Source organism: Hypanus sabinus, chromosome X1 (assembly GCF_030144855.1).
Source record: "Hypanus sabinus isolate sHypSab1 chromosome X1, sHypSab1.hap1, whole genome shotgun sequence".
NCBI classification, from domain to species: Eukaryota; Metazoa; Chordata; class Chondrichthyes; order Myliobatiformes; family Dasyatidae; genus Hypanus; species Hypanus sabinus.
Genome location: NC_082738.1, coordinates 19,292,080 through 19,313,768, shown reverse-complemented (window position 1 = coordinate 19,313,768; position 21,689 = coordinate 19,292,080). Strand labels below are relative to the sequence as shown.

Genomic DNA, 21,689 nt, shown 5'->3' with positions numbered 1-21,689 from the left:
AAAGGTGAATGGAAGCAGGCTTTTTTCCTTGGGTTGGGTGAGACTACAACTAGAGGCCACAGTTTTGGTTAAAAGGTGAAATATTGAAAAGGAGTAGTGTGACTGTGGAACAAGCTGCCAGCGGAAGTGGTAGATGTGGGTTTAATTGCAACATTATTAAGGATGAGGTCTCCGGGCACTTGGAGACACATTATAAAATAGGCCAAAGTCAGCTTGGTTTCCTTAAGGGAAAATTTAGCCTGACAGATCTTTTGGAATTATTTGAGGAAATAATAGGCAGGATAGACAAAGGAGAGTCAGTGGATGTTGTACACTTGGATTTTCAGTAGGTTTTTGACAAGGTGCCACACATGAGGCTGCTTAACAAGCTACGAGCCCATGGTATTACAGGAAAGATATGAGCATGGATAAAGCATTTGCTGATTGGCAGGAGGCAATGTGTAGAAATAAAGGGAGCCTCTTCTGGTTAACTGCCGGTATTCTGCAAGGTCAGTATTAGGACCACTTTTTTTTTGTTATACAGTGCTTATAAAAATATTCACACTTTATTGTTTTACAACATTGAATCACATTGGATTTAATTTGGCTTTTTTGACACTGATCAACAGAATATGTTTCTTTCATGTCAAAGTGAAAACAAATTTCTACAAATTAGTCTAAATTTACTACAATTACTAAATACAGTAATTGATTACATAATTACTCACCCCCTTCAAATCAGAATTTAGCTTTTGGCAGCAATTACAGCCTTGCGTCTGTGTGGATAGGTCTCCATCAGCTTTGCACATCTGGACACTGCAATTTTTCCCTGTTCTTTACAAAACTGCTCAAGCTCTGTCAGATTGCATGGGAATTGTGAGTGAACAGCCCTTTTCAAGTCCAGCCACAAATTCTTAATTGGATTGAGGTCGGGTCTCTGACTTGGCCACTCCAGGACATTCATTTTGTTGTTTTTAAGGCATTCTTGTGTAGTTTTAGCTTTATGCTGGGTAATTGTCTTAATGGAAAACAGATCTTCTCCCAAGTCACAGATCTCTTGCAGACTGCATCAGGTTTTCCTCCAGGATTTCCCTGTACTTTGCTGCATTTATTTTACCCTCTACCTTCACAAGCCTTCCAGGACCTGCTGCAGTGAAACATCCCCACAGCGTGATGTGCAGCCACCACCATGCTTCACGGTAGGGATGGTGTGTTTTGTATGATGCACGGTGTTTGGCTCATGCCAAACATAGAGTGTAGTCTGATGGCCAAAAACTTCAATTTTGGTTCATCAGACCTTAGAACCTTCTTCCATCTGACTTCAGAGGCTCCCATATGCCTTCTGGCAAACTCTAGTCGAGAGTTCTTTTTTTCAACAGTGGCTTTCTCTTTGCCACTGTCACATAAAGCTGCAACTGGTGAAGCACCCGGCCAACAGTTGTTGTTTGTGCATTCTCTCCCATCTCGGCTACTGAAACTTGTAACTCTTGTTTGATACGAAAGAGTCTTTTTCTGTTGATCAGTGTTTTTTTTTAAAAAAAAAGCCAAATTAAATCCACTGTGATTCAATGTTGTAGAACAATAAAACATGAAAACTTCTAAGGGGGATGAATACATTTTATAGGTACTATATGTCAATGATTTTGGATGATGGAATTGATGGCTTTGTGGCCAAGTTCGTAATAAGAAGATGGGTGAAGGGGCAGTTAGTGTTGAGTAAGCAGAGAGACTGCAGAAGGACTTAGACAAAGGAGTAGCACATGGAATGCAGTGTTGGGAAGTGTATGGCCATGCACTTTGGTAGAAGGATTGAAAGCACAGACTATTTTCTAAACGGGGAGAAAATTTAAAAAATCTGAGGTGCAAATAGATTTGGGAGTCCTCATGCAGGATTCCCTAAAGGTTAATTTGTAGGTTGAGTTAGTAGTGAGGAAGACAGATGCAATGTTAGTATTCATTTTGAGAGGACTAGAATATAAAAGAAAAGATCTAATGCTGAGTCTTTATAAGGCACTGGTGAGGCCTCATTTTGAGCAGGTTTGGGGCCCCTTGTTTAAGAAAAGATGTGCTGACATTGGAGAGGGTTCAGGGTAGCTTCACAAGAATGATTCTGGAAATGAAAGGCTTGTTGTATGAGAAGTTATTGATGGCTCTAGGTCTATACTCACTGGAATTTAGTAGAATGAGGAGGATCATTTTGAAGTATATCAAATGTTGAAGGGTCTGGATAGAGTGAATATGTAAACCATGTTTCCTGTGGTAGGGGAGTCTAGGGCCAGAGAGTTCAGAATAGAGGAATGTCCATTTAGAACAGAGATGAGAAATTTCTTTAGCCAGTGGGTGGTGAATCTGTGAAATTCCTTGCTATGGGTGGTTGTGGAGGCTAAGACATTGAGTATATTTAAGGTGGAGGTTAATAGTTTCTTGATTAGTAAAGGTGTCCGAGGTTATGGGGAGAAAGCAGGAGAATGGGGTTGGGTTGAGAGGATATTGAATCAGCCATGATGAAATGATGGAGCAGACTCGATGGGCTGAATGGCCTAGTTCTGCTCTTTTGGTCTTGTGATCTAACATGGCAACATTAAGAAAGAGGATGTGCTGGAACTTTTGAAAAGCATTTGGATAAGCAAGTCCCCAAGCTGAAATGGATATACTTTGGGGAGCAAGGGATGACATCGCTGCGCCTTGGTGATGATCTTTGCATTTTTATTGGCCTCAGGAGTTGTACCAGATAATTGGAGGGTGGCAAATATAATTCCTTTGTTCAAGAAGGGTAATAGGGATTACACTGGAAATTAGACTAGTGAGTTTTACTTACTGCTAGACAAATTATTGGAGAATATTCTGAGAGACAGGATTTGTAAGCATCTGGAGAAGCATAGGAATAGCCAGAATAGTTGTTTTTTTTTTGTTTGTTTTTCATGGTTCCTTGGTGTTTCTTTGTTTCATGGTTGTCTGTGGGAAAGACAAATCTCAGGGTTGTATACTGCATACATTGATAATAAATGTACTTTGAATCTTTTGTATAGTATCCGCATGGGGCCATCATACTAAATATTGCAAGGGCTAACTAACATCTCTTAAAGGAGGCCTGGTTAATTTCTAATGGATTCGCGCTCAGTCCTTTGCAGATTCCCATGGGTTTGAGGGTCTCGGACCAGAAGACACAGCCTCAGAATACAGGGGCATCATCTCAGAACAGAGATGAGGAGGAATTCCTTTAGCGAGAGTGTGGTGAATCTGTGGAATTCTTTGCCATGGGCAGCTTTGGAGACCAAGTCTATATGTATATTTAGGGCAGAGGTTGATAGATTCTTCATTGGTCAGATCATGAAGGGATATGGGGTGAAGGCAAGAGATTGGGGCTGAGAGGAAAAATGGTCAGCAATGATGAAATGGTAGAGTAGACTTGATAGGCCAAAAGGCCTAATTTTGCTCCTATATCTTAAGGGTTCTCTAATAACAGGCACCCTTCTTGGCTCCTTAAATTCGCAAATATGACATTTCAGGACTAAATTGTTACATGATACACACTACTAGGACATAAGTAGTTGTCCTAAATGTACAAAGTATCTGTCATGTGAATGTGTGTTCCATTTCAACCTTGGGAGTTGGATACTGCTATCAAGTACAAAATGTGCATGTAACAAGGTCAGAAGCAACAATCGGGAACATTATGAATGGCTGTCAATGGCAACTATTATTTTTTTGCCACTGCGACAACACAGAAGACTGGAAGATCTGCTGCTGAAGTATTAGTGTATTATCTCCATTTATGGGAATTGATGGAGCCATGTGACCCAGCCGATGACGACCTAATCCTCTTTGCTCGTAGTGTGTCAGAGCGTAACTCCTTAAGGAAAGGAGTAGGTGAATCATAACTTCAAGACCCTCTGCTGAGCTTATTTTCGGAGACTCCATTTCAAAGTTACTTGAGTATTTGCATGCAAAGGTAAATATAGTGGAGAAGCTGAAAGGTGAGTTTGATGTAGGTCTTGAGCCAATTAGCAACTGGCATAGTCGAGCAGGGTGAACGATCTTTTTTAATCTGTTGTTCCCTAAGTAGAAAGCATCTGACTCCAATTAAGGTAGTGTGATATTTTTGGGGGAGGGTGCTTGGCCTTTTTATCCACAAATAAAGGATAAAATGATAATGTGTTTATAGCAGCAGATATTAATATACTAGCTTGATGGTGAAGGTGAAAAGCACTTTAATTTCGATAGTGCCTTTCCCAGGCTTGGGGACATCCCAAAGTGTTTTGTTGCCAAGGGAGGACTTTTCACTTATTTTTTTTTTAAAAAGGAGACCTTTTGAGGCCCATTGAGCATTCCTATCTCCTGCACCTATTCTCTCTCATGTACCTACTCTGCTTTTCTGACACCAGGGGCAACTTGCAGCAGCCAATTAAGCTGCCAAACTCCATATTTTTGGGATGTCAGAAGGAAACTTACACGGTAGCTTGGGGGTTAGTGTGACACTATTACAGCTCGGGCCATTTCTGAGTTCAGTTCTGACGCTGTTTTGTAAGGAGACTCTGTATGTACTCCGTGTAGAATGTGTGGGTTTTCTCCAGGTGGTCTGGGTTCTTCCCACAATCCAAAGGCATACTGGATAGGTTAATTGATCATTGTAAATTGGCCTGAGATTAGTTTGGGGTTTGTCAGGGGGTGCTGGGGTGGTGTGGCTTGAAGGGCCTACTTTGTGCTGTGTCACTGAAGTAAAAAAACTTGAAACACCCAGAGGAAGCCCACACAATCACCGGGAGAAAGTTCGAACTCTTCATAGACAGCACCAGAAGTTGGGATCGAACTTGGGTCACTTTGACTGTGAGGCAGCAGCACTATCTGTTGCTCTGCTGTGCTGTTCCCTCCCTTTTTATTTTGAGGTAAGAGTCATTGTGATTGTCTGAAATGCTGTTACTAATTAATGCACAGTAAGATCACACAAACAGCAAAGTAAAAACTCCTCTTTTTGATGCAGGTTGAGGACCAAGTGTTGGCCAGATCACGAGGGGCAACCATCCTATAAAAGATCTCAAGAGGCTATTTTAAGTGGCAGCCTGGGGGAGATGATGGGGCCTTGGTTTCATATCTTGCTTGAAAGATAGCACAGCACTTCTCTACCAAGCCCAGATATTTGTGTTTGAGCCTCTGGAGTGGGACTCAACCCCACACCCTTCTAAGTGTAAGGGCAGACAAGAGTGTAAAATTTTTTTGATGCTTCATGGAACTAATTCATAGGGTTTTGAAAGCTCTTCAAAGCAAAATACAGATGATGCTGGAATTGTGAAATAAATGCAGAAAAATGCTGAGTGAGTCAGTAGCATCTGAGGTTTAAAAAGCAGAGGGAAAGTAAACAGCAGATTGCCAGAAATCAGGCTCTCAACACCAGCCAGAAAAATCTCAGCTACACAAGCTCCGTGCTTGTAGTCTCCAAGTTTCCTTGTGTGGAGGATCGCGAGGCTTTAAGCACAGCCTGAGTCTCTCACACTGAGTTGTGAAACATTGTAATCCAGTGTTACTTGAAGAAAAGCAATAACATGAGATTTTGCAAATGTTGGAAATCCAGAGCAACACACAAAATGCTAAAGGAACTTGGGTCGCATCTTTGGAGGGGATAAACAGTTGACATTTTGGGCTACAACCCTTCATTAGGACTGGAGAGGAAGGGGGAAGGAGCCAGAATAAGAAGGTGAGGGGAGAGGAAGGAGTACAAGCCAGTCCTGATGAAGGGTCTCTTGCCTGAAATGTTAATGGTTTTATTCCCCTCTACAGACAATGTCTGACCTGCTGAGTTCCTCCAGCATTTTGTGTGTTGAAGGAAAACAAAATGTGAAGGTGGGTAGATTTTCCCTTCCTTCCCTCTAATCCCTTGACCACTTACTTCAAACCTATGCCCTTTAAAGAACCTTTTATCATAAAGTAACTTTATGCCTTTTAAGTCTCCTAACTGACCTATCCTGATTTTTTTAATGATCTGCGTGAGCACTTCAAAACCCCTCTTTCTCTTGACTGCTTACCATTTATCATGCATTTCTTTGTTCTTCCAAATACTTTAGCTCATGCTTTCCCCAAACTGAATTTCACTTGCAAATTTTGCCAGTCCAACCAGTTCATTGCAACCTTCTGTTTTTTGTCATCTCTGCATTGTGCTGCTAATCATTAGATTGTCTCTCGAGGTACCCTATTTAATGACACATTCAAAGCCTTGAGTGTGCAAGGGAAGAAAAATCATTAATTCCCTCTATTGGAGTTGCCAATGCTGAGCCCACTACAACTTCGGAGTCAGAAGTCAGGAAGACCATGTGCAAGGAGTGGTCAGCTGGCCATTCAAATGCTTCTGTTGGTCCCAGAGCTACTTGATGTGTTGGTGACCCACCTATCTGTGGGGAGAGGGGTGGGTTATCCAACTTGGGAAAATATCTCTGTTTCCCAGATGAATGAAGCAGATTTTTCAGAGGTTGATGTTATTTAATTTGGAATCCATGACACCATTTTGTGACATATTAACTTAGCTTCAGTGAGATTTGAATTAATCACTAGACCATACCTGTGGATTGTTAGTCTGTCATTGTGAGCACCCGGCTGCTGAACCTGATGGCCACTATCCCACATGGACTCTGTCTGTATTTCACAATACCTCAGTAAAACAGCCAGCATAATCAAGGACCCCATCCACCCTGGACATTCTCCCTTCTCCTATTGGGTAGAAGCTACCAAATCTTGACAGCATGCACCGCCAGGCTGAAGGACAGCTTCTATTCCATTGTCAGCAGACTCTTGAGTGAGCCTCTTGTACAGTAAGAAGGACTCTTGGCCTCTCAACTTATCTCATTATGATCTTGCACCTTATTCTCTACGCATAAGTGCGCACGAGCATACACACATATACACACCCACACACGAAAACTCAACCCCCCCCCCCACCACCACGTGGAGGCCCTCAGCAGGTCAGGCAGCATCTATTGATATAAATGAACAGCTGATATTTCAGGCCAAGACTCATCAGGACTCTATTTTCTGCAGGTGTCAGGCTTTATTCTGTAATGTGTAATTATTTTCCCTTCTATTACCTCAATGCATCATATAATGGTTTGATCTGTATGGACAGAAGGTTAATTTACAGGTTGAGTCTGTGGTACAGAAAGCAAATGCAATGTTGGCTTTTATTTCAAGGGGATAATGCTGAGGCTTTATAAGACACTAGACAATACTCCAAGTACAGCCTGACAATACTTTTGGGCCCTATTTCTCAGAAAGGATGTGTTGTCGTTGGAGAGAGTCCAGAGGAGGTTCATGAGGATGATTCCAGGAATGAAGGGGTTAACATGGTTAACATCAGGAGTATTAGGCAGCTTTGGGCCTGTACTCAATGGAATTTAAAAGAATGTGTGTGTGGGGGCGGGGGGAAGGTTCTCATTGAAACCTACCAAATGTTGAATGGGTTAGATAAGGTGGATGTGGAGAGGATGTTTCCTATGGTGGGTGTATCCAAAACCAGAGGGCGCAGCCTCAAAATTGAGGGGTGACCTTTTAGAACAGAGATAAGTAGGAAATTTTTTAGCGAAAGAGTAGTGGACCTGTGGAACGCTCTGCCACGGACTGTGGTGGAGGCCAAGTCCGTGGGTATATTTACGGCAAAAGTTGATCATTTCCTGAATGGTCAGGGCATCAAAGGATATGGCGAGAAGGCAAGTGTATGGGGTTGAGTGGGATCTGGGATTGGCCATGATGGAATGGCGGAGCAGACCTGATGGACTGAAATGCCTAATTCTGCTCCTATATCTTATGGTCTTAACAAAATGCAAGACAGTTTTTCCACTATATTTCAGTACATGTGACAATAATAAACCAATTCCAATTGGTTTTGGGTATGACTCAGTAGGGGAGTAGAAATATCGGTGAAGGTTCTGACTCTTAAGGTATCAGGTGATCTTCTGGATTAATTGAAAGAAGGCTTCTTTCAAAGAGAGATTCCAGTTTATCATGACATTTTCTGCCCTAAATTAATTTTGTTATATTATAACCACAATTTGTGGTCAAAGGCTACCTGGGTCAAAAGTGCCCTGATAAATATGGCAAAATCGAGATCTAACTAGAACAAAGGGGGAGTTTAATTTCCTTTCCCGAAAGAGGTGGCTGTCACTGTGAAGAGACTCCTGACCAATACTGCAGATCTAAGGCATTCCCACATCAATTCTCTCTTTGTCTTGTAGCTCTTTGCCACGAACAAAACCCCCAATCCTGAAGCTGAGCAGGGAGGTCCTGAGAAAAGAGAGCCCATGAGTGCATCGACTGCACCCCCTACATATGAAGAGGCAACAGCAGGTGCCAAGAATAGCAGCCCTTCACCATCGGCACCGATGCACCCCAGCTGGGCCTATGTGGATCCAAGTAAGTAAAACATTTTGAGTGCATTGCAGTTGTAGTGTTAATTGTGTTGATATACTTTGTTAGTAAGAAAAGCAAAATACAACCCCAAGCCCTGTACATTAAGACTCCATGACAGGTTGGACTTGGCCCATCAAGTCTACTCTGCCATTTCATCATGGCTGATCCATTTCCCTCTCAGCCCTAATTTCCTGTCTTCTTCCCATATCCCTTCATGCCCTGACAAATTATAATTAATCGACTTCTTCCTTAAATATACCCATTGATTTGACCTTCACCTGTGGCAATGAATTCCAGATTCACCACACTCAAACAAATTGCTTCTTATCTCCATTCTAAATGGATGTCCCTCTACTCTGAGGCTGTTTCCTCTGGTCTTAGACTCTCCCACCATGGGAAAAATCCTCTCCACATCCACTCTGTCGAGGTCTTTCAATATTCAGTAGGTTTCAATGAGATTCCCCCCTTACTCTTCTCAATTCCAGTGAATAGAGGCCCAGAGCCATCAAACACTCCTCATATAAGCTTCTCAATCCCAGAATCATTTTCATGAAACTCCTTTGAACCCTCTACAATGCCAACACATCCTTCCTTGGATATAGGGCCCAAAAATGTTCACCAGTGTCTTGTATTCTAGTCCTAGCTCTTTTTTCTTTTACACAAATTGTTTTTCTTAATCATACATTGGATGTCTGTAGTGGTCCACAAGGCCAGTGTTTATGACCATTGAACATGGCAGTTCAGAATCATTCTGCATGAAAATAGGCCCTTCATCCCACTGATGCTGCACATTCATTTTGAAAGGACTAGAATATAAAAGCAGGATGTAATGCTGAGGCTTTCTAAGATATTGGTCAAACCACATGGAGTACTGAGAGCAGTTTGCGTTCCTTCTCTAAGAAAGGATATGCTGGCATAGGAGAGAGTCCAGAGGAGGTTCCTGAGAATAATCCTGGGACTGAAAGGGTTAACGTGTGAGGAGTGTTTGATGTCTCTGGGCCTGTACTCGCTGGAGTTTAGAAGAATGGTGGGGGTGGGAGGAGACTCATTGAATGCCATCAAATATTGAAATGCTTAGGTAGCGTGGATGTGGAGAGGATGTTTCCTATAGTGGGGAAGGAGGAGCTTAGGACCAGAGGGCTGAGGCTCAGGATACAAGGACATCCTTTTACAATGTAAATGAGGAATTTCTTCAGCTAAAGGCTGATGAATCTGTGGAATTCATTGACACGGATGGCAGTGGAAGCCAAATCATTTAGAGTATATTTAAAGCAGAGGTTGATAGGTTCTTGATTAGTCAGGGCGTCAAAGATTACAGGGAGAAGGCAGGAGAATGGGGTTGAGAGGGACAATAACTCAGCCATGATGGAATGGTGAAATAGACTTGATGGGGCTGAATGGCCTAATTCTGCTGTAATTTCTTGTGGTCTTATGACCTTTAAGTGAATGCCAAGATTGTGATGTCATGTTTACCAATAGGTCTTGATCATTTTTCTGGTAAACAAATCTGCAAGTGTCTTGCACGGCAGGTTGTCATAGCAAAGACTCTAACTGGAACATCACGCAGGGTGATCTGTTGTACTCGAGGCTGCAAGGACATTTAGTTGCACCTTGGTAGAAAGACTGGCTTTAAGATGTAACAGTGACAGATGGTCCCCAGTGTGTGTTGTTAATTCTCTGTTCTCCTCTTTGTTAGATGGTTAGAGCTTCTTGCAGCAAACTGGGAGCAAAGGTCCTCTTGAGCCTCTTTTCAATTGGCTGCTGGGGTTCATAAAGGTGTATACAGCATGCAATCAGACCCTTTGTCCCAAATCATCCATCCTGACCAAGGTGTCTCGGGTCCCCTTAAATCTGTCCCCACTCCCCTTAAGCTCATGACCTCTAGTTTTTGACTCCCTACCTTAGGGAAAAAAATGGCTGACCATTCACCTTGTCTATGCCCCCTCATGGAAAACCTCTAAGGTCACACCTCTGTCTCCTTCACCACAGGGAATGCAGTCCCAGCCTCTCCGTTCTCTCCTTAAGCCCTCTGACCCAGCAGCATCCTCATGAATCTTTTCTGCACTGTCCAGCTTAATCACATCCTTCTTATACAATGAGAACCGAATGGCACGTATTATTCCAAGTGTGCCCGCACGATGATCTAAGACTGTCACATGACATCCCAACTCTTGCATTCAATTCCCCAACCAGTAAATGCAAGCTTACCATATGCCATCTTTGCCACCTGGTCCATTGTGCCACGACTTTCACAGTACTAGGTACTTTTGTCCCACTAAATCTCTGTTCTGCAACATTGTCCAGGGCCCCATTTACTACATGAGTTGAATTTTCCAAAATGGATCACTTATTGCCTGAGCTAAATTCCATGTGCCATTCCTTTGACCACTTTCCCCATTTGACCTAGATCCTGTTGTAACATTGGATAACCTCCTTTACAGAGCACACCACCAATGTTGATGTCTTCAGCAAGCTTACTAATGATGTCACCTACATTCTCATCCCAATCGTTGCTATAAATCACAAATATCAGATCCCTGTGACACACCACTGGTCACAGGTCTCCAGTCTGATACACAACCCCCAGTACCATGCTGTGACACCTACCATCAAGCCAATTTTGTATCTGATTGGCTAACTCATCCTGGTTCCCATTTGATCTTGTCTACCATATCAGGCCTTGTCAAAGGCTTTTGCTAAAGTCCAAGTAGATGATATCTATGCTGCCCTGCCCTCATCAATCCTCTTAGTAACCTTTTGAAATAAAGAACTCCATCAAATTCCTGGGAGAAAATTTCCCACCCACAAAGCCTCTCTGACCAAACCCTAATTGTTCCTCGTCTTTTAATACTAATTCCATTGCCAAACAGTTGGTCCAGAGCTTGTCCAAATGTTGGTGGAGATGGGTGCTCTCAATGTTCACGGGGTGGGAGAGTGTGCTGTTTTCTTTTGAGAAGTGTAATCAACCCAGCATTTCCAAAAATCCAAATGCAATAGGTTCTCACCTTGTCTAACTCATGGAAAAGCTTGGAACTGCAAATCTCTCTTTAATTACTGATATGTCTCTGTGTCCCTTTTCCTATTTGGTATCCCTTCATTGGATCAGTCTCTGCTGTATAACATAAACACCTACTGCATGCAGTCAGTAAGGCAGAAGTGACCAGTCAGACCATGAATATGTATTAATATTAAAATATGGATGAGTGTCGCCAAAGGCATCTGTTTACTGTTCTGTAATCTGTCCATTGCTGTAGTAGCTGGTTTCTGCCACAGTGTGGAACTGCACTTCTGCAAGTGGAATTAGGAAGTTCATGGTCATTCAGTACAAACACTTATTGCATGAAATCAGCAAGGCAGAAGTGGCCAGTTAGACTATTAATACTCATAATATTAAAATGTGATGAATGCCATTTGACTTCGTCTTTCCCTCACTTTGGAATGCTGTGCTGTTTATTTGCAACTGTTAATTGAATCCCAGTGCAACGGGCATATGGGCCACCTAATTCCATTTCTTGGTTAAACTGTTCGCAAAGGAAAATGAGAGACTCGTTCCAAAGCTTTGCAATGTCTGTAGTTTCCCCCTCTGGCATCAGCTGTGCCTGGATGAGCCTTGATGTGTCCAGCTTGACAACAGTTCTGCAACTCTGGTCCATGTGAGTGCCCCTTGTATACAAGCAGGCTTTTTGGACACTTGTGATGCCAGCTTGTTGCCCTTGCTTAAAATGGAACTGCCAGACTAGGTTCCAGCCTGCAATCAGGAGCCCTGCTGGATCCAAGGTGGCTGACTCTGACATGGGGGATGTGCTCCAGTTAGCTTGTGTGGAAATACTTGTCATTTGTGGTAAATCTCCCTCAGGTGAGGAGCAGATCTCTGCAATAGACAGTGAGTGAAAGGAAGGGCTTTCAGTGGAGAAGCTAAAGACACCTCTGGCTACAGTATGTTGTTGAGGTAGACCTTGGAATAATAATGTTCGAACACACCATTTGCAGGCACTGTCTCTGTGCAAGACCCACAGAAGGTTAATTCACAGGTTGAGTCTTTGGCAATGTTGGCATTTATTTCAAGGGGAATAGAATATAAAAACAAGGAGATAATGCTGAAACTTTATGAGACACTAGTCAGGCTGCACTTGGAGTGTTATCAACAATTTTGGGCCTCTTATCACAGATAAGATGATATGTCATTGGAGAGAGTCCAGAGGAGGTTCATGAGGATGTTTCTGGGAATGAAGGGGTTAACATATGAGGAGCATCTGGCAGCTTTGGGCCTGAACTCACTGGAATTTAGAAGAATGGGGGGGGGGGAATCTCATTGAAACCTACCAAATGTTGAAAGGATTAGATAAGGTGGATGTAGAGAGGATGTTTCCTATGGTGGAGGTATCCAGAACTAGAGTGCACAGCCTCAAAATTGAGGGGCGAGCTTTAGGAATGGAAGTGAGGAGGAATTTTTTAAATCAGTGATGAATCTGTGGATTACTCTGCCACAGACTGCGGTGGAGGCCATGGTCTGTGGGTATATTTGAAGCGGAAGTTGATGGTTTCCTATTGGCATCAAGGGATATGGTGAGAGGGCAGGTATATGGAGTTGAATGGGATTTTGGGATCAGCCGTGATGAAATGGTGGAGCAGACTCGATGGGCTGAATGGCCTAATTCTGCTCCTATGTCTTATAGGTTTATGGTCTTAAGTAAATCTAAACTTAATATTTCAGTGTAGTGAGGGAGTGCAGTGCATTGTGTGAAAGGTCCTCCTGTCCTTTGGATAGCTCATTAAGCTAAGGATCTTCCTATTTTAACTGGTTGAGTTGACAATCATCTTGCAGGGCAATTTGAAGTTCTTCAACCAGCTCACTAATACCATGTTTCTGTTCACAAGTTTGTTGCCATGTTTTGTACATTGAAACAATGAATAATCGTGCTTCATTGGTTGTTACATGCTTTGGTACATCCTCAAGGGCGCTATATTAATTTATACTGAAGTGTTTTGAGGAATGAGTGGCCATATTTTTGTAATTAATAATATGCATATAACACCAAATTGGAAATTGCCATCTTTGTAAATAATTCCATACAAGATACAAAATGATAATCGGTGTTGGCCACAAGGTGACGCAGCACCCAGATTTGAAGACCAATCCCATCACACTGTAGGAGTTCGCAGCCACAAAAAGGCTGAGCTGTTCTGTAACCTGTTCATTGCTGTATTTTCTGCCACTGCGTGGCACTGCAGTTCTGCAAGTGGAGTTGGGAAGTTCATGGTCATTTGTTACAGTGTGAGCTGGATGTGCACATTTCCAAAATTCTTACAATAATGTCGTTTACAGTCAATGTTATATGTTAACTATTTAGCAGTTTTGTGGAAATGCAAGTTTACAAAGATCTATTGGTTTATTGTAGTCACATCCAAACTGCAAGATCGTTTAAAGGAAAATGAAATAATTGTTACTCCAGATCAGATGCAGCACAGAAAATCACAATAAGATAAAGAATACAGTAATTATAAATAAATACTTAAGATAGCTGATGTACATAGATTGTATGTCCATAATGTGACACGAGGCACAGGAGTGTCTATGCATACAGTGACTCTGACAGGAATGATAAAGTAGTGCTTGTATCTTTTTTGCATTCTCTAGCTTCATCACATCCTCCTTGTAGAGTGATGACCAAAACTGCACTTAACATTCCAGGTGTGGTCTCGCTAAGAGTATACAACTGCCACATGACATCCCGACACTTGTACTCAATTCCCCAACCAGTAAATGTAAGCTTACTGTATGCCATCTTTGCCACCTATTGTGCCAAGACTTTCACAGTACTAGGTACTTGTCCCCCTAACTCTCTGTTCTACAACACTGTCCAGGGCCCCACCATTAACTGTTTGGGCATTGCAGTGGCTTAACTGGGTCATTTCTTGTATGAGCTAAATCTTATCTGCCATTCCTTTGACCACTTAAGTGCTGAAATTACTGGGGTACTAACAGAGATATTTAACTTATCCTTAGTGACCGATGAGGTACCAGAGGATTGGAGGATAGCCAAAGTTGTTCTGCTGTTCAAGAAAGCCTCCAAGAATAAACAAGGAAATTACAGGCCATTGAGGTAGTGGGGAAACTTACTGGAAGGTATTCTGATACACTGTATAAGTATTTCAGTGGACATGGACTGATAGAGAATGATCAGCATGGCTTTGTGGTAAATCATGTGTAACCAACCTTATGGAGTTTATCAAGGAAGTTAGCAGGAAAGTTGATCAAGGCAAGGCAGTGGATGGTAGGGCACTGAGGATTTTGTTAGAACAAAAGGATCTGGGAATACAGGTCCATAATTCGTTGAAGGTGGTGCCATGGGTAGACAGGGTCATAAGGAATGGTGTTTGAATGCTGAACTGTAGTCCATGAACAGCATTCTCACATAAGCATCCTTCTCCAGATGTGTAAGGACGGTGTGTAGAGCTGTGCTATTGTGTCATCTGTCGATCAGTTGTGTTGGTAGGTTGGTAGGGGGTCGAGTTTGGGTGGTAGCAAGGTGCAGAAGTAATCCTTGACCAGCTTCTCAAAGCATTTGCTTATTATTTGCTTGGTCTTTTTTGGTGCAGGGACAATGGTGGATAATTTGAAGCAGGAGGGCACTCTACACTGGGAGAGGGAGAGATTGAAAATGTCTGTAAACACACCTGCCAGTTGAGCTGCGCACATCCTGAGTACCCGATCTGATCATTACATAGTGCATTGAGGTAGAAGAAGGTAAAACAATAACAATGCAGAATAAAGTGCAACAGCTACAGAAAAAGTGCCGTGCACGTGAATGATAAAATGCAAGATCATAAATGTTGTAGATTGTGAAGTGAAGAATTCATCTTATTGTATAAGAAGTCCATTCAAGAGTCTGATAACAGTAGGATAGAAGCTGTCCTTGAGCCTGGTGGTACGTGCTTTCAGTCTTTTGTACCTTCTGTCTGATGGGAGAAAGGAGAAGAGAGAATATCTGGGCTGGGAGGGATCTTTGATTTATACTGGCTGCTCTAGAGCAGGAGGATAAGACGTGAGCGAAGAGGACCAATCAAGTGTGACAGTGGAAAAGTGTGTATGGAACTGGAGGAGATAGCAGAGGTACTTAATGAATACTTTGCTTCAGTATTCACTACGGAAAAGGATCTTGGCGATTGACTTGCAGCAGACTGAAAAGCTTGAGCATGTAGATATTGAGGAAGAGGATGTGCTGGAGCTTTTGGAAAGCATCAAATTGGATAAATCACCAGGACAGGAGGAGATGTACCCTAGGCTACTGTGGAAGGCAAGGGAGGAGATTGCTGAGCCTCTGGCGATGATCTTTGCATCATCAATGGGGACAAGAGAGGTTCCGGAAGATTAGAGGGTTGCAGATGTTGTTCCATTATTCAAGAAAGGGAGTAGAGATAACCGAAGAAATTATAGACCAGTGAGTCTTACTTCAGTGGTTGGTAAGTTGATGGAGAAGATCCTGAGAGGCAGGATTTATGAACATTTGGAGAGGCATGATATGATTAGGAATACTCAGCATGGCTTTGTCAAAGGCAGGTCGTGCCTTACGAACCTGATTGAATTTTTTGAGGATGTGACTGAACACATTGATGAAGGTAGAGCAGTAGATGTAGTGTATATGGATTTCAGCAAGGCATTTGACAAGGTACCCCATGCAAGGGTTATTGAGAAAGTAAGGAGGCATGGGATCCAAAGGGACCTTAATTTGTGGGCCCAGAATTGGTTTGCCCACAGAAGGCAAAGAGTGGTTATAGACAGGTCATATTCTGTATGGAGATTGGAGACCAGTGGTGTGCCTCAGTCGTCTGTTTTGAGATTCCTGTTCAGAAGGTGTATGGTGCATTGGCTTTCATCAACTATGGGATTGAGTTTAAGAGCCGAGAGGTAATGTTACAGCTATATAGGATCCTGGTCAGACCCCACTTGGAGCACTGTGCTCAGTTCTGGTCACCTCACTACAGGAAAGATGTGGAATCTATAGGAAGGATGCAGAAGAGATTTATGAGGATGTTGCCTGGATTGGGGAGCATGCCCTATGAGAATAGGTTGAGTGAACTTGGCCTTTTCTCCTTGGAGCGACGGAGGATGAGAGGTGACCTGATAGAGGTATATAAGATGATGAGAGGCATTGATTGTGTGGATAGTCAGAGGCTTTTTCCCAGGGCTAAAATGGCTAACATGAGAGGGCACAGTTTTACAGTGCTTGGAAGTAGGTACAGAGGAGATGTCGGGGGCAAGTATTTTTACACAGAGGGTGGTGAGTGCGTGGAATGGGCTGCCGATGACAGTGGTGGAGGTGGATACGATAGGGTCTTTTAAGAGACTCCTGGATAGGTACATGGAGCTTAGAAAAATAGAGGGCTATGGGTAACCCTAGGTAATTTCTAAAATAAGCACATGTTTGGCACAGCATTGTGGGCTGAAGGGCCTGTATTGTGCTGTAGGTTTTCTATGTTTCTTTGCTTCTACTGACACAGTGAGAAGTATAGACAGAGTCCATGGATGTGAGGCTGGTTTCCATGATGTGCTGAGCTGTGTCCACAACCCTCTGGAGTGTCTCGTGGTCATATGCAGAGCAGTTGCTACACTAAGCCATGATGCATTCAGGTAGAATGGTTTCTATAGTGCATTGATAAAATTAGTGAAGATTGACGGGGACATGCCACATTTCTTTAGTCTCCTGCTTTCTTGGATATGACGGGCTGTTGATGTTCGACCTGAAACATTGACAATTCCTCCCCTCCCACAGAAGCAGCAAGAGAATTTAGGACTATTTTGCTCACTGCAGTTTCAAGCATTCAGGCTTGGAGATGCCAGAAATGGCCAGAAGTGAAAATGAAATCATTTCACTACTTCAAGTTAGGAACTACGAAGAATTTGAAGGTATCGACAATCATTTTGTATATTACAATTAAAATGAAGATTTAGTCATCGACAGCATTGTATGACAGCAGTCCATTACCTGCAGTAGGTGCCTGCACTGATTTTTGTTCATTTGCAGTCAGTCAAAAGAACACGGCAGCGTACAATGGATGAACTCCTCCATTGATAACTATTAGTAACTAATAGTTTTATAGTTCTGTAGTAATATTGGTAGTGTACTAATTTGTTCTGTATTTCATTTAAATGCACAATTTGTTACTCAGTTAAACAGTACTTTGTCTTTTTTTTAAAATACCTTTTTTAACTATTTCCATGAAACTTTGGCTAATTGGGCCATCACTTAATTGGGCCATAATATACTGGTCCAGATGTGTCCCAATTAATGGGAATCTGCTGTGTTCTAAAATGTTGGAAGTGTAAAGGACTGTTAGGAAGACTTGCATTTCTGTTGCACCTCTCACTCAGGACATCCCAAAGCCCACTGAAGTTGTTTTAGTAGCTGGTCACTAGTTTAGAGTGTGGAGATGTGTGCCTGTATGTACATAATGATCTCCCAAAAGCAGCGATATGATAATGATCTGAAGAATTGGGCAAGACATGGGGAGAGTTTCTCTACTCTGCTGTCTCACAGTGACAAGGGATCTTTTGCATCCACCTAAGTGAGAAGACGAGGCCTCATTTTTACATTCCAGGCAGAAATCTACCCCTCAACAGTTTGGCACTTTCCCTGTATAAGAAAATGTGCTTGTCGAGCACAGCTTGAAGCTTGCTGCAGCTGGCCAGGTTGTTGGCAGCTTTGCTTCGTAAAAATGCACGTCAAAAGCTGACTAAGTATTTTCTAAATCTCTCTACCTGCTTAGGCCGTAGCCCCAGTTATGGAAGCGGAGGATTCTCTGGTGAAAGTGAGATATTTTCCTCATTCAGCTGGGATGATAAGAATGTTCGTCGGATCTTCATCAGAAAGGTAATGGGTTAAACACCAGAGCTTCCATCTTCACCACGGGAATGACTTTTGTTCACCTCCTTTCCCTTCCCACTTTGTCATTTGTTTTGCTTTCCCGCCTTTTCTCCTCTTGGTTTTTTTTACCCTTTATTTTCGGTCTGCACTTAGAGTGGGAAAAAGCACTGAGGAAGTGATCCTTCAGCCCATTGACTGCACAGACTATCAAACATTCATTTATATTAATTTTTTTTCTAACCTCATTCAACCAATGAAAAATGCAGATGAAGAAATTTTGAATTAAAAACAATATTGGGAAGCACCCAATAAGTTGGGCAATGCCTGTGGATCAAAAAAAGAGTTAGTGTTTTGGGTTGTTAACCTTTAATAGGAACTTTTCCAGTTTTGACAGAAAGTCATTGGTTTTTCTTCCTCTTTCGTTCAGATGCTGCCTATACCCAATATTAATGTTTTTATTTCATCGTAGTTTGCTTTGAAATTTTTGTGTGGAAAACCTGTTTCTCTGCTGTTACCTACCTGACCCTCTAACTTCACTTTTGAAACGATTAGTTTTATTTTTTTTCTTCTGCAGGCACAGATTTCCCAGCTGGTGGAGAAAGCTTTTCTCTCTCCGTCTCACCTGTCAGCTCCCTGAGACTTCACCTTCTGTGCTCCAGAGGTGGGGTGGGACAGGGAATACCCTTGTGTTTCCATGGCTCAAATGAAAAATTACACACAAAGACTGACAAGAAACTAATGTGCAAAAGACATTTAATTTTAAATACTCCAGTGGATCTCAGAGGCAGTTTGAGTGATAAGGGACATCTTAGCAGTCTCCTGTTTTAGTTAATGTCCATGAACACAATTTCAGTCTGCCCTGTTACATTGTCACGCAGTTACCGAAATGTTTTCGAGGGGGGTTGATCCTGGGTTATTAATGTGCAAGTACTTCACCAGCTGTTTGTATTTGGGAGCTCTGTTAATTCCACCAATAACAGTGATGGGATTCTAGTGATCATTGCCTGAGGAGATCATGGAGCCAGAATCCCTGATCTCATTGAAGGAAGTACCTAACCTGAGTGAGTGCACAGTGTGCTTTCTTTTTTTACCTACAGGGTGATGGAAGGAGCTGGGAAGTGGATCAGCTTAAATATCTGTTTTGTTGGCACAGTCACAATGGACTGAATGGCCTCTGTTGCAAATGCTGTGCTTTAATTATAAAGCAATATAGAATAATCTGTCACAATATTGCGTTGTTTCATTGGCCAAAAGCTGAAAATTAGACCACAGATGCTGGAAATCTTGAGGAACACACACAAAATGCTAGAAGAACTCAAAATTCAGGCAGCACCTATGGAGGGGAATAAGCAGTTGACATTTAGGCCCAACGCCCTCATTAAGACTGGGAAGGAAGGGGGCAGAGGCCAGATTAATTAAATTGTCTGAATATTCCAATTCGTCCACTCTTCCTGCATTGTCTTAGATACTCCTCATGCCTTCCATTCCCATTTTAAAACTTATTGTTATATCTTTCTTTTTACCACTTTCAGACACTGCATTTCAGATCATCAGAACTTTTCTTTGCAAAGGAAAGACTTTTTTTGCATCAATCTTGAAGTGATTGGCAGAACTCTGTAGTTGCATCTCAGTGTACTTTTTGGCCCTCTGTTACCTTGTATTTGATGTCTTTTGCCAGTGGCTGATACTTTGTTCTTTCCTTCGGCAGGTCTACATTATCCTGATGATTCAACTCTCCGTCACAGCTGGGGTTATTGCGCTATTCACCTTCTGGTAGGAGGTTACTGTTTCTGTCTAAGTGGTGATGCTTCTATTGACTTCCTGCTGTCACTGTAATGTGACTGGTGTATTGAAGTGGCAGAAGAGCACATGTGGAGTGCAGCTATATTGCACAAATTAGATTCTGGAGTTACAAGTTAATGGTTTTTTTTTCCCTAAATCTAATTGTATACTCCTTAAAAATGAAGGCTGTCAGAACTGGGAATTGGATATCTTTCAGGCCGTCCTAGTGCTGAAAATTTGGCAGATAAACGTCCCTTTGGTCATCTCCAACAATGTGGTTCACTGTTGATTTTTGGAAAGGTGAAGGAGGAATAGTGGACAGGGGCTGAGCAGGCACAGCAAGGTGGCACACGTTATGAACAAGTGTAAAGTTGGTGCCAAACCACTGACATATGCTGAACCTACTCTGAATTGTGCCAAGAATGCCCATGCTTATTTGACTTTGGACCAGTGGAGACAGGAGATCTTCATTCTTCTGTCAATTCTGGAGCCAAGCCCAGCTCTGGAGAAGTCTGGGCTCCAAGTACTTGCCAGATTTTTTTCCACTTTTCTCCCTAAATCCTTACTGACTGTCTGTGATTATGATGCTTGTTTTTGAGCTTCTATCAATATCACTCTACCACTGGTTTCTCTAGACCTAACTCGTGCAACTTGCTGTAACCGATCACCCTCCACCAGGATTTGTCCCTTGCTGTCCAACCGTCCAGCACCGAGGCATGATCTGACTGTGTGAAGCAGCTCGTACCTCTCTGGTTTTGCTAGCCTGACTTCTTCTATAATCCAATGTTGAAGTCTCCATTTTATTTATTTCTTTGTATCTCCAGCCTTGTTCAATGATCTGTTTGGCATTCTTTTCTCACCTGGATTGACAATGTTCAGCAGTCACCAGAACTGAGGGAGTGGGTTAACAGCTGGTGCCAAGGGAGTGCAGAGTGGGTACCAACTTTTCAGACCTGTGATAGAAACACAGAAAACCTACAGCACAATACAGGCCCTTCGGCCCACAAAGCTGTGCCGAACATGTCCCTACCTTAGAACTACCTAGGCTTTACCCATAGCCCTCTATTTTTCTGAGCTCCACCTAGCCATCCAGGAGTCTCTTAAAAGACACTATCGTTTCCGCCTCCACCACTGCCACCAGCAGCCCATTCCATGCATTCACCACTCTGCGTTTTTTTTTTAAATACAACAAACACTTACTCCTGACATCTCCTCTGTACCTACTTCCAAGCACCTTAAAACTATGCCCTCTCATGCTAGCCATTTCAGCCCTGGGAAAAAGCCTCTGACTATCCACACGATCAATGCCTCTCATCATCTTGTACACCTCTGTCAGGTCACCTCTCATTCTCCGTCGCTCCAAGGAGAAAAGGTTGAGTTCACTCAACCTATTCTCATAAGGCATGCTCTCCAATCCAGGCAACATCCTTGTAAATCTCCTTTGCACCCTTTCTATGGTTTCCACATCCTTCTTGTAGTGAGGTGACTAGAATTAATCGGAGTACTCCAAGTGGGGTCTGACCAGGGTCCTATATGGCTGCAACATTACCTCTCGGCTCTTAAACTCAAGCCCATGATCGATGAAGGCCAATACACCATATGCCTTCTTAACCACAGAGTCAACCTGCGCAGCTGCTTTGAGTGTCCTATGGACTTGGACCCCAAGATCCC

The 21,689-nt window shown here is 42.6% G+C and overlaps 1 protein-coding gene across 2 annotated transcripts in view; it reads left to right on the top strand.

The window, feature by feature from the left end:
• The window catches only part of faim2b (Fas apoptotic inhibitory molecule 2b), a 60,646-nt gene that overhangs the window by 14,443 nt on the left and 24,514 nt on the right, over positions 1 to 21,689 (top strand). For both annotated transcript variants that reach the window (XM_059956001.1, XM_059956000.1), the window contains exons 2-4: positions 8,196 to 8,373; positions 18,139 to 18,242; positions 19,945 to 20,009. In XM_059956001.1, coding sequence (XP_059811984.1) covers positions 8,196 to 8,373; positions 18,139 to 18,242; positions 19,945 to 20,009 — 347 coding nt within the window. The remainder of the gene's footprint in view (positions 1 to 8,195; positions 8,374 to 18,138; positions 18,243 to 19,944; positions 20,010 to 21,689) is intronic.